The 14,205-nt window shown below is 38.7% G+C and overlaps 1 protein-coding gene across 4 annotated transcripts in view; it reads left to right on the top strand.

Moving 5' to 3' along the window:
* Nucleotides 1-14,205, top strand: part of gabbr1a (gamma-aminobutyric acid (GABA) B receptor, 1a) — a 56,805-nt gene that overhangs the window by 3,178 nt on the left and 39,422 nt on the right. For 2 of the 4 annotated variants that reach the window (XM_026372014.1, XM_026372012.1), the window contains exons 3-6: nt 123-187; nt 2,748-2,886; nt 5,680-5,865; nt 7,030-7,047. In XM_026372014.1, the coding sequence (XP_026227799.1) occupies nt 123-187; nt 2,748-2,886; nt 5,680-5,865; nt 7,030-7,047 (408 nt within the window). Of the gene's footprint in view, nt 1-122; nt 188-2,747; nt 2,887-5,679; nt 5,866-7,029; nt 7,048-9,418; nt 13,829-14,205 lie in introns of those variants that run through there. The other 2 variants (XM_026372013.1, XM_026372016.1) reach the window with 2 other exon arrangements.

Below are 14,205 nucleotides of genomic sequence, written 5' to 3'. Positions count from 1 at the left end.
GCACTGTAATTTGTGCAGTGTGGAAGGCGTCAGTTAAATCTGCAATATATCATGTTGCTATAATAAATCTATTATCCAGAGATACAGCTCTCCCTCTTAGCTCATTCTTCTTTTTTTTCCAGGCTGTGCTATCATCCGGCCTCCCAGGGACGGGGGGATCCGCTACAGAGGTCTGACACAAGAACAGGTATAGATACTGCTGTTACTACACACTGCAGAAACTCACCTGTCAAATTAAGCCCATTAAACTACATTGGGATTAAAAATATTACTAATAGATAACATGTAATAGGAATAATTAAGCAGTTAGCAGTTGTGTTTGCCAATTAATGTATCAAATGCATTTCCTGCTAATTAAATTGGAAATATAAAACATGAAGTCAGTCTGAGAAAATGAAGTGATTACATTGCATTATCACAGATCATGAGGGATGTTTCAGCTAATAATATAACAATATATTATCAGTTAAATTTAAGATACGTTAGTGAGTTTAAGGAATGGGAATTTGAAGGAGCACGTAGTTAGTTTAGTTTAGCATAAAGACTGGAAACAGGCAGATGTTAGTGTGGTGATCGAGATTTTCTCATCCAGCTCTCAGCAAGAAAGCCAGCAAGCAAATTTCCCTAAATGTTTTTAGTTATTGATTGTTATTGATTGATTGTTATTGATTTAAAAAGGGACATTTTGTTACACGTTGACATGTGTCACGTCCACCATCAATTGCTACAGAGCAAAGTGCTTGCTCTGATGGCTCATGCACAAAATTGCGTCATAGTATCTGCTGCAACCTTTTACCTTTGCCCTTTGGATCTTTTCAAGTCTCATTCAGCTGTGAACTGATCAATAAAACAGAAATGTTCAACAAAATCTTCAAAGCACACATTGTTATGTTTGAAAATCTGAAATTAAAGGGACATTCTTCAGATTTTACACCGGAGCAGGAGTCAGCATGTGAAAACTGTCGTACGATTGTCTCGTGTGGCTCCAAAGGGAACTTTGTCAAGTCTGGGAAAACATTCCCTGGTGATGTTTTCTGACTAAAAATGGACTAGAGTACAAATTGTTTATAGAAATCTTGTGTTACAAAATGAGGCTACAGAGTCGTAAAGAAAATGTGTGTTTCCCAGTCAGGGACAGTCTAATGAAAAAACACTATTGACTTGCATTGTGGCAAATGTAGTATGCTGAAGTGTGGGAGCTTGATCAGTATTTGGAGCTGTAAATCAGGATATCACAGACTCTACTGCATCAACAATGTTTTTTTTTAAACAGCTTAACAGATATTGAAAATGTTTATTTGTGACTTTGAAAACAGTAGTGTGACATGAAAAACTCATTGTTCAAATATTAACTTCCATCATTTGTGTTTTAACTCTGTTTATTTTTTAATATTTAGCATTTTTCCTATTCTTGAGATTCTGGCCCTAACACATTCCTCCATTCTCAGTCACCTGACCGTCTCTGCACACTCACACTCCTGTTTCCAGTTTCCTCATTGGCTTTTCCATTATTTAAATCTGCCAGCTCCACATGTTCCTTGCTGGATTGTCTATCATACCAAGCAGCAGAGTTGCAGCATTATCTTCGAGCTGGTCCTTGGACTTTGACATCTGTCTGCTCCTTACGCTTTTTTTGGTGTCTTTTTTTTGCCTCTGCCTGTGAGCCTGCATCTGCCAGATTCACTACTAAAGTTACTTCCCTGCACCTGCATGTAAATGAGTTTGTGAGCCTGTGTGCTCTGTAAATCGGCTATGACAACAAACCTTAACACTAGCATTGTAAAATGAGAGAGAAAAAGCTACTGAATGGACCTTCAGTTAAGTATTTATTTCCATTTAAATAGTTTTTAAGCTGTAGTGAATGATTTGTAAAAGTAAATTGAATCTAATCTCCTTGTAATCCTGTTTTCACTAAAGAATCAACTACATTTGATGTTGATGTTAATTTACAGATCATTATATGTCTTATCTCATAAGACATAAAATAATACTCATTAAATTAAATACTAACAAACTAATGCTTTTAATTTAACTGCCAATGTATGAATATGTAAATGATGCTCATCTGCTTGATATAAGTATATTCTTGGTTTATGGGCACTTGAAGTTTGAGGTTTCCACACAACACTGGATCACAGTTGGCTTCCAAACTGGTTGAGGTGTGGAAAAATTCTGAATGTATGCACTGAGATGTAAGGTGAGCACAGAGAAACTTGACTTCTTCAGCAGATAAATGTAAAAACAGCCTTGCTGTGTCAAAGTCTGCACAAAAATCATTCTGCAGTATTCTGAGTACCACAGTTTCTGGAGGGGGACTTTACAGCTCACTGCAGCAAAACCCAAATTAGAAGAGAGATTGATGCAGTTTCAAAGAACTGAAGAAGGAAAAGGCTGTCTACAACTGAACCACTCAATTGTTCTTAAATGTGATTGCACCATTCCTATTTTATGCACACAAATCAAACACATACTGTACGGACACACCTCAACACAAAATGGAAAGATATGAAGACCTGGCAATCCTGCTTATTTCCTCCCTCTACCAGCCAGAAAGAAGGTGTAATTCAGAGTGTGACAGCCCATCAATTCAGACAATATTGTCATAAAATGCTCCTCTTGGTAAAGATTTATTGTCACAGCCATATGGCTCTGGAGCCTGCTGCACTGAGACAGAATAAAGTGTGTCCCTGACTGGCATGAGAGAGCATCCATCACTCCTTAATTACTGTCTGTCTCTTCTCCTGCAGATCCGTAGTGTGCAGATCCTGCCTGTGGATTATGAGATCGAGTACATCTGCAGAGGAAACCGGGTGATTGTGGGCCCCAAGGTCAGGAAGTGCTTACCCAATGGCACGTGGACGGACATGACGCAGCACAGCAGATGCTGTAAGTTCTTTCTGGTTTAATTCTTATCTTCTTTTACTTGTACTCCTCTCCTCTTTGATCTTGTCACAAATTTCCTTTTCAAGATTGTGTGTGTGTGTGTGTGTGTGTGTGTGTGTGTGTGTAATCATCAGTTGAATCAGCGTCAAATTAAAACCACAATTATAATCAAATAAAATCTCAGTTGTTCTGACAACATGTCATCGCCACCTTCCCCATTTACACTACACTGAGAGGAAAGCGTGAAATACTCAGCAGCCTTCAGTCCCACTTTTTTCTATCGAAGGTTTGAGATTGGAGTCATTTTTATTTTCTACAGTAGTAATATGAAGCTCCATGGTAAAATAAAAATGACAGAGCTTTCATTAAACCAGTTCACTGCTTTGCATTGTTGACTTACTTACTTTAACTTACTGATCTTTGTCTTATATGTCTTTCAACTGGACATAGTGTTTCTTATTTTCTACCTACTATCATTTATTTGGAGTTGTGCTCCATACGTGTAAGCCTTCTTTAGCTCAGTTTTGGTTTGGTTTTTTCTCTCCTCAGGGAAATCCCTTTAGCTATCAAGTGCTTATTCTTCACCAAGCAGGTTGCTAATTTTGTCTGCCTGCTGTTTAGTGCTGAGCAGGTAGTTTACAGTGGATTTTTACAGCTTTTCGCTGACAGGTGCTCGCTGGGGCTAAAAGCAATGAGAGCGAAACCTTGAACAGTATGTGACAAAATAATAACTCGCTTCTTTAAAGCTTTTGGCCACATCTCACCCAAAACATACTGTATGGCAAAAACACATACACGTCACCAGGAAGAGCAGGGATTTCATGTAGCATCAGCTCACATGAGAAGTATAATGGTTATTTTCACAGCTCTAATTCAATGAGTTTAACAACAAAGTCAGTTTCTATTTTATACACCGCTGTTCTCTGTTGATTTTTATTTTCATGATTAATTATGTCCAGTGATTTCTTCTTTCCACCATCAATCATTAAAAACACTTTTAATATGAAAATTATGGATGAATTGTTGAGTTTCATTAACCATAGCTTAACATACTGAGCTTTTTTCACTACAAATACTCAGATGCCAAATACATTGCATATAGAACCTGAGCTGTTAACCAACCTGAACTGAGCTCTGATTAATTAGTCATACAGTTTGGTTGAATGTTGACAAGTCTAGTAAAAATCTTCTTTGCTTTATAGACCATATGTCACCAACCACAACTTGTGAACATGCTGCTGTGTTTTGTTGATTGCTAATTAGATTATTTTTGCCTCACACATATTATACATGTCAGTGTATTTCTGATAAAGGACGGATTTAAAGTACATGCAAGTGTAAATGTATCTGTAATACCCCATAGAAGTGTGGGTTGAAGCTTGTTCTGTTTGTACATTATGTTACATTCTTTAGTGGTTTTATGGCTCCTGCATGGTTAAGCTATATATTGCTGCTGCAAAAGAAAATCTTCTTATTGGACTGTAAAGTCTGAGTCTAATTTCTACTCCTATCACATCTACAGTGCCTCTACAAATACAGAGAATAAGGCCAGAGAGCCAATCAAATCCCTGTTATATGTGTTTTTGTTCTTTCAGTTCACATTTAACATCAGTGAAATTTATTTTTCCTAAGAGTGTCTTGTCTAAAGCAGGATTTTTGTTTTCTCTGGCTTATGTAAGAGCGCAAGCTGCAATCTGCAGATTGGAGTTTATTATGTGCTCACACGCTGGAAGGAAGATTCAACAAACTCGGCAGCTAAACAGAATTATAATCAAGAGCTCAGCCATTTTGTCAGGAAGTCAAGAAGACAAATGCTAAACCTCATTTATTTCTCAGTGCTAACTAACACAGAAGACTTCCTTGGACATTTTCAGAGACTTTCTAACTCTTTCATATTTGTGTTTTATTGTGTCTGTAGTGTATTTGGGTTGGATATAGAACATTTTCACATGTATCTAACAGCCTGCCTACCTGGAGACAGTACATTAACATATGCAAACATGTCTCAGAGGTAAAGCTGCAGAGGCTGAAGGCAGAAATAATCTCATAGGATGAATTCATTTAAACCTCAGCCGCAGACGCTGGCTTAGGTAAAACTTTTATACTTTGTGGCTCATTTATATTCTGTCTTTACATACTGATTGTTCTGACATTGAAGAACAAACACTAGAGCATACTCACTTTTCTATCATTATAAGAGGTGAATAATCTTAGAATCTGACTCTGAGGTTTGAGTGTTTGATTGTTTTGCTACACAACTGCAAACCTTTCATCTATCATTTAAACTGAAATGACACGTATATCTGCAGAAGTAATGACACTGTCATCAGCCTCCACGTGTCTAATGCTAATTAGGTGCTAATTATGCTAAAAGCTAACATGGGAACTGAAATATGCATTGTTACTGTGCAAGGTAACATGCTACGGTAGAATTTAGGTCAAAGCAAACTACAAACTACACACTCATAGTGGATCGTGTCAGATCATTGATTTTCTCTGCTGTGGTTTTGTTTCCAGCACAGCTAATAATCCCACTGTACACCACCTGGCAGGGTGGCAGCTAAAAAGCCTGACGTCTCCCTCAGGTGCTGGTAGACACCATAACTGCAGAATATTTAGTGTAAATAACCAACTGTTCTTAGCATGTTTAGCTTGTTAAGATGATCTGTGTGCCCACTGCAGCCAATACTAATCCAAATGTTTGTGTAACTGTGAATCCACTCACCAGTTATTATGCATTTACCTTCCTATAACTATGTCCCCCTCTCTCTCTCTCGTGCTCCTTCTTGTTTCCAGTGCTGCTGTGCCCGCGAGTGTGGACGTCTCTTGAGAACGGCCGGGTGATGGCGAAACCTCCCGGACCACCAGTGGAAGGGACAGTGCTCCATTACAGCTGCAACGCCGGCTTCATCCTGGAGGGAAGAAACATCAGCCATTGCACTAAACTGGGCAAATGGGACGCCCCGAAACCCACCTGCCTCTGTGAGTGTCTCAACCATAATGTGACTAAGTGAGATTTTGCTATAAGCTGCCTGTAGCAAAGCAGTAGAACAAAGAAAAGTTTCTGGGCTATTTAATGCGCATTTACTTTTTGTTTTTTGGCAGTAACATGGACTATAATCAAATAAAGAACACTTTGCCTTCCTCAGAAAAATGGAAACATGAGGTTTAACATGACTGATAATTACTAACACCTGCTGTCCCACTGGTGAAGCACAGTTGCTAGGCAATAAATGATCCAGCCAATCAGAATGTGGTCCACAAAAGAGGAGTCTGTAGTGTTGACACATGCAGGTAAGAGGAAAGCTGATGTATAAACAGGATAAATACCTAATGATGATGTTTTGAGACTGTGAGAGGATATTTGTGAATTCACTGACACCCAAGAGTGTTCCCAGTTACAACAGTTGGCAGAAGTGTGTAAGAAGGTTTGTCAAACACACACACACACACACACACACACACACACACACACACACACACACACACACACACACACACACACACACACACACACACACAGATGAGACAAGAAGAACTGAAAGAAAGAAGATTGTAAACTGGTTATCACTGGAGTTGACATGGCAACCAGTAAAGTTGCTATGGGAATGGTAGTACCAAAAGGGATGAAAGAAAATCACCACAGTTGGACTGGACAACTGAGAGTAGGCTGCTTCCTGTATAATCTCTATTAACTAGAAGATTTATGCATTTGACTCCTATGTGTAAATACTGTACAGTACTCTAGTACTGCTCCAATCTACTGTATGGTTTTCTTTGGTGTGTGTACTACGTAACTGTATGAAATTAGTTTTTTCTATGTGTATTGCATGCTTGTAGAATATCAAAGGGTTATATAATATCTTCTAGGGACCTCCTGCCAGGCATTATTGCTTGGCAGAAACCCACAGTTTGTGCTTTTCTCCAGGACAACTACAGTGTTGCATCCCTGCCATCTAGTGGAGGAAAATGATCACAGCAATAAGCTTTACTGTACCTGATCTCAGCTTGAATAATGTAATGGAAAAATGTGCTTTGAATATTCATTGAATCTGTTTTGAAATGCTAAAGCAGAAAAATCAATTTCTGTTAGTTAATATTTACTGAACTATAATAAGCTGTTCTTTTTCTTCTTGCCTACCAAAGACGACAGAAACTATACAGGTAAGACATTTTCATTGTCATTATCATGTCCATGCTAGCCAGGGTCTGCAGTGCAACATTTAGTTAGTTCAGATGTCTGTTGTGTCATGCACATACACATCCCCAACACACATTCACTTACATGACACTAAACACAGATGATCTAGTGTAATTTGTCCCATGTGAATTCTTTGCACGCAGCATCAAGTACCGAACAGCTAAATACCCAAGGGGTTTTTTTTGGAGAAGTGTGCATCCTGAGCACATTTTCTACTATGTATGAACTACAGTAGATTTCCAGTTTCAAATAAATCACTCAGCAAACTGTTTTTGTCTTCACGCAGATCAGTAAAACATCTGGTTCCTATAGCTAATGACAATGTACCTGAATCTTCCTGGCTTCCCCTGGGGCCTGGGCAACACTCTGCATAGTACAGTGTGTATTGTCACCACAAGAGGGCAGCAGTGATCTGTGAGGAACACTGACCAAGCTCGGGTGTGGCTCCATTTGAGGCAGCAGTGCTGCACCGACAAGTGGTTGTTCTCCAGCAGAAGCTTTAAATCCCCACACGAGTTGGGAAAACATGGCGTCTTGGGGAAATAAACTTCTACTGCGAACAACTTGTCCAATTAAAGATTTTGCTGCTCTCAGACACAGTAATTTAGATTAAAGTTAATTAATCTATAAACTCAAACTAGTTAAGGAAATTAGTTTTTGTATCTTATATCAGAAATCACATATTACAGAGCTGACAGCAATTTTGCCAGTTTCTCACCAGCTCATTACATGAGGAACATTATTTTTGGACCCCTGAGTATGCAGCAAATCCTTCTTTTATAAATCAAAGCATTGAGGGAGAAGATTAAGACTATTAAGTCTCATAAGCATCAGTAATGAAGTAGCATTTCCAACTCAGCCCTTCAAAACCTCTTATGTTTTTTGTTAAGTTTAATGTGAAAGGTTTAATAAAAATTATGTATTAGTTATTAGTTTGTTAGTGACAGCCTTCTGAGACATGTATTTAAAAAGCAAAGCATAAGAGTATAGTAGCTTTGTGTTTGCCACAATGCAGGTAGCCTATAAATATAATCAGCTATGGGATATTCTGTCCCATCACTACATATAGTGCTACTTTAACTGTGTATTTCTATTTCTGTATGAGTAAAAGTGTATGAGTTAGCAGCAGGTCATTGTTGAAAATGAACTAATGTGCTTAGTCAGCCTTCCCTGAAAAAATAAAGGGTCAAAACGTCTACTGGTACAGCCATTTTATCTGATCCCTGGCAAAGATGATGAATACATTTGCTACTGTTGCAGGATGGCTCAGCCTCTTGCACAGATATGTCACCACATTAGGCCAGATATTGAATCATACACTCGCTAAAATCCTAGGAAGCCTCACAACACTGCACTGTTGCTCTAATGAATTAAGCATAACCAGTGATGGTCTTTTCTATAAGCCAAACACTCCTGGTCACACATTCACAGACTGTTCATACACACATTTTCACCTTTATGACAACAACATGCAGCACTGAACTTGATATGAAGTTTTATGCACATATTCCCTTAAGTTGCTGGTAAAAACTTTCCAAATGTCACGGACAGACTTGACAAACACATAATTAACAAAGCATCCGACAACACTGTTTCCACAAATAGAAATTTCCATCTCCTGTCTCAATCCTGACCTCCTTCTGGCTCTGCTCTCTCTCTCTCTCCACTCAGTGTGCCATCAGCACCCACTTACTGCCTCCTCAGCAGGAGAAAGGTTAATACCCTGCTCCTGTCTGTGTCTGCTCTACCCTCTGTGTGTGCTTTATTTGCACATATATGCAGTAGGATTGCATCTCCAGTACAAGTACAGTAAAACAAAGCCACAGGTGCACAATAGGTAGAAACACAAACAGCTTAAAAAGTTATAAACTGCATTTAATAGATTTTATATTTTAGATACTTATTAATGTAAAAAATCATTATATTTCCAGACTTTAAAATTGCTAACACATAAACATAAGCTTGGCTATATTATTCTTGTCGTTCTTTAAAAATCCAAAGTTGCGTCCCTAATCGCACAGCTTTTGTACATTATGTTGAGCCCTTTTGTAGCTTCTGAAAAATCTTTATAAACAAAAAAGAAAACAATACCACTCACTGCTATATTACTCACCCTTTGCTTTGACCTTTTGTTTTGCTTGGGAGTACTTACGACAGCAGGACATGAAAACAGCGGCCATGCTGATTATAATTCAGAAACATAAATGCTCACTGACATGTTTTTATAATGATAGAACAACTCCAACACTCTGTAGTGGGATCAATTAATTTGTTGGTTTTGGTCTTTTTGTGGCAATAAATCAAACATTTTTTATTATTATTTATTATTATATTTTAGTGGAATTTTTGCTTTGGCTAATCCAGCATGTGGATAATTTGCACAGCATCACAGGAAATCAAACATACAACCCAATACAAAACATCTAAAATGTCTTGTGGTTTGATACCCATCACCTAATGGAAATGGAAATTTGAGCCATGCACATGACAATCATGGATATTTTTAAGCATTTTAAACATGTCTGATGGTGATATAGCAGAAGTTATTTCTATTGTCATAATGATAATCATAAAATACAGAGCACACACACAACTGTCTACCAGATGTACGATGGTATCCTCTGGTGGCATGGACAACCTGCTGTATTATTCTATACTCAGATATATTGTTCTAATAACTCAGATGCTGAGTATTGGAAACAGGCAATGTGTATTGTATGGCTGCAGGACAAATTACGTAATGATAGAACTGGATCTAAGTTAGAGCTTTTCACTGTGTGATGAACTGTATTTCTTCACCACGCGGGCTAACATTTATACTCCTACCATAAATCCCTAACATATCAATATCTGCCAAATAATTCTGTCCCTTCAATATATAAATGCAGCTCTCACCAGAGTTTTTACCCGGACCTCCTGGCACAAATAGCCAAGTTAAAAAACCATGCTCTTTGACAAAAGTGAGATCTTTACACAAACAAACTGGATATGCACTGACTTGTACAGTCAGCACAGTTGAAAAACCTTACGTGTACAAAATATCAGCGTCATGGGAACTGCAGCAGTCTGATTGATGTCACACAATACATTCTGTCAGAGCATTTTCACAATGATTTCTCCCGTGAAATTAAATGTACTCTGCAGGCAAAGGACAACGCAATCTTTATTAAAGAGGGAACATTCAAAGCAGTATTTTCCCTACTAACACGACTGACAAAAGCAAAAGAGGCCATTATCCTGAAGGATGCCCAATGCCCAGCGTTCAAAGTGCAGACACACAATATACAGTACAAGGCTCTCATTAAAGTGCCTAAGCAACATGCTATAGCACTCATGCATCGAATGCATGATTTCCAGGCTGCGCCACAGCCAATGTCGTCCCTGAATGTGGAATTTGCCACCATGGGGGTTGTTAACACTGCACTGTCTAGTGCTGGTGTGTCTTGCTTGTGTTGGTTGCAGGCTTATACAGTGAAGCGGTGTATAAAGTTCATGGCTGAATAATTGATAGTGCGTTGGATGGGTCACAGGACGGAAGAGAGGATGAGGAGGTGGAAGTGGAAGGCAAATGCCAACAGTTGATCACTACACTCGCCTCAGCTTGTGAGGGCTTGTTAGCAGCTGGATCTGAATAGCTCTCTGTTACATGGATGTATTCAGATAATGAGATTTGGGTAATGAACCAGAGTTATATAATAGTTATATTCCATTGCCTAACTACAGAGGATTTTTTAATTTAGACTGGTGAAATAATGGTCTTCCTCTCGATTGCTGCAATAAGTAATTTTCAAAAACGAACCTTAACGCTAATATTACATTGCAATTATAGCACTTGCACAAGAACTGCAATAACATCAGCATACAATGGCATAAGAATGTAGTCAATAATTCATGTAGACTGCATTGAAAATGGCAAAAAGTAATGTCGCCAAGTTGTTAACCTTACATTTCCTTTATGATTCCTTAAGTGACTCATTAATATAAAATGTAGCTGGCAGATGTTATGTTCTAAAACATCAAAAGTTCATTTTAGATGAACCAAATTAAAACCAGGTGTATGAGGCCATTGTGCCCGATTCGGCGTTTGCATGTGTTTATGTATGTGCATGGTTACAAGCAGCAAAGTGTGTGCGCATGGTCGCATGTCTTTGTGTGTTGAAAATACTGTGCTGTGAACAGAGGGTTCAAACAGCAGGTGTGCAGTGGAGCCTCTCTATCCCGACACCGACTGTATCAGGGTTTTTGCTCAGATACATATGAAGCTAAAATCAGCTATGATTGATACAGACACTCTTTATTTTTGCTGATTTTTCAAACTAGATTTGGTTGCATTTTATAGACTTGGGCATGGAGAGGAGGTAGGGATGAAGCAGCCTGTGAATTAGCAGAGGTGGATACAGAGCTGAGTTGCACATGCTTGTGTGTGTGGTAGGAGTTATTGATTCAAACAACATCAAAGCATTTGGAATAAACTTAAGTTCAATTTGGTTGAAATTTAAAGATTCTTCTTCAGGTAACACCAGCATTTAAATTAAAGTAGATGATCATTCAGGTTGTACGACTTGAATCAGTGTTTTCTCTAGTGCTGTGTGGCGGTGTTGGCTTTTCAGTTGGTTGTTCAAGACTTAAGTATCTGTACAACCACTAAATGGATTTGGATTTAGCACCAACCATGAGGTTCACATTTGTGTTTTAGTTAAATGTCTCAACAATCATTGGATGGACTGCCATGGATTTGGTGCAGACATTCATGTAGACTAATATTTAAGATTATTGTTCTTACTTCAGATTCAGTTTTGTCCAAATTTTTGTTTAAGGTAATTATGACATTCCCATTAATCCCATAATTAATAAATCCCATCCCATCCTAGAAATGCTAATCCCATAAATTGCCTATGGTGCTAATTAACAAATGTTAGTTTGCTAACAAACAAAACTAAGATGCTGATGGAAAATGATGATAAATATCTTTTTAGCATTGTCATTGCAGGAGTGTTAGAATTTGAATGTTAGCATTTAGTTCAAACTATTGCTGTCTGTTTACTGTTTATTATACAACCTTCTTGGTTTACACAGTTACTTTTAAATGTATTAGTACCCTTCCACTGTAATTTATGCCTTTCAATCCACACACAATAACCCATAATGAGTATTCACACCCTTGACCAGATAGTGTTTTTTCTTGAGATGTGTCTAGAACCTGAGTGGAATTAAATGTTAAATGAAGTTACTGGACATACTTTAAAAAGGAACCTGTTTATATAGGGTCCCACAATTCACACTACACGTCAGGACAAAAACGAATCCATCAAGTTTAATGAACTCTTTGTAGACCTCCACAGTAACATTTAGTGACAAGGCACAGATCAAGACTAGGGGATAAAACCAAGTCTAAATAATTGTGAAATAGTATAAAATCATGCTATGTGGGATGCATCTCAGTGTCAGAGACGGTGGAACTGGTCAGAAGTGAAGGAAGTGACTGTCCTAGATTGGCCCAGCCAAGCCCAGACCCCATTGAACTTCTGTGGAGAGTCCTGAAGATGGACTCCAAAAACCCTGTCTAAACCTTATCCAATGTGACGCTGCTTGAGAGGATCTGTCAGGAATAATAGAATAAACTGCCAAAATCCAGTTGTGTGAAGCTCGTAGAGACTTATCCAGGAAGACTCAAAGCTGTACTTGCTGCCAAAGTGGCTTCTACACAGTTCAATAAATGAGAGATTTGAATTTTGGGTTTTTTGATAAATATGAAAAACATAAAAAAATATGCTTCACTTCATCTTTATGGTTTACATGATCCATTTGATTCAATTAGCACTTTTTTCTAATTAAAAATAAATTGAAATGTGTAAAACGTGAAGGGGCTGAATCATTTTAATTGATTAATTGTTTTACGAAGGCAATCAAAGCCACCAGTGATCACCTAGTCTGAGCTTCTCAGTAGAGGACTTGCTGACTTTCTATGTTTCATACAGCATGTAAATGGATAATTTTAGACTAGTGGTCTGACAATGTGACTGATTTTAACCTTGGACTGTAGAAAAAAGTGTTGACATTTGAAAAAAATACACATTTTCTGCCATTTAATAGACTAAATAATTAACAGATGAATTATAATATAAAAAACAGGCTAGTTGAAGCCCTGACTACACATTAAACAGTCACTGAGTGAATCTTATTAGTCAGTATAAGAGTATATTGTGCATTATTGATGTTGTGATAATGAAACCAGACTGCTCAGCTCTACCTACTGAGAGTGTTTAAAAGCTGATTGATTGATCAGAATTAAACTAGTGGCTGTAGCCGGCAGTGATGGAAGTAGAAGCCAAATGCAAAGACGAAAATGTGACAAAAGTTAAGCTCAGTGTGTAACTCATTAGAAAATCTTTGAGGAGATTTTGCCCAGAGCCCCCTCCCAGCCAGCCGTCCCTCTGTTCCTCTCCCTCTCCCTCCTCTCTCTCTCTCGGCATACATTTCAGACTTGTCCTGGCTCTCTCTCTCTCTCACACACACACGGAGCCAGCCGGTGCTGCAGTGGATCAGGCGCAGAGCTAAAGCGAGCCCGCTTTTTTCCGCGGCAAATCGTTTCATCTGCTGGAAACGGGCTGTGACGGCGTCAAAAGGGGAGATGGAGCTGCTATTTCCGGTGCTCTAGCTCCCAGTTCACACAGTCACTTGACCTGATTGGCGTATTCTGCGCGGACTCCGGTGTCTGAGCGCGTCCCCCTTTGCGTAAAAGTCGTGAGTAACGGACGCGCAGTCCAAAATTCATGGTTGATTCAAAGCGATGCGTTCGTTTAATTTAGTCACAAATGTGTGTAAATGCATAGAAATGAGTGAAGCTGCAGGGTCGAGGTTCGTTTGAAACTTGACTGAGCGTCACGATCACATGATGCCGAATGAACTGTGTTTGACTTTGTCCTGAAAATATCCAGCATGCCACACATAATGAAACACGCATTACGCTCAATTGGACGCTGGTTAAAACATTTACCCGAGTCCGTAGACACCTGCAATTAAAAGGAAAGAGCGATTTCACTCCATATCCGCAAAAGCTCCGCGTCAAACCCAAACGTGCCACTCGTGTTTTGTTCGACGGAGCCAGACACGTGTTGAAT

Source organism: Anabas testudineus, chromosome 16 (assembly GCF_900324465.2).
Source record: "Anabas testudineus chromosome 16, fAnaTes1.2, whole genome shotgun sequence".
Classification (NCBI taxonomy): domain Eukaryota; kingdom Metazoa; phylum Chordata; class Actinopteri; order Anabantiformes; family Anabantidae; genus Anabas; species Anabas testudineus.
The sequence above is the reverse complement of the archived record's forward strand: the minus strand, read 5'-3'. Positions and strand labels throughout refer to the sequence as shown.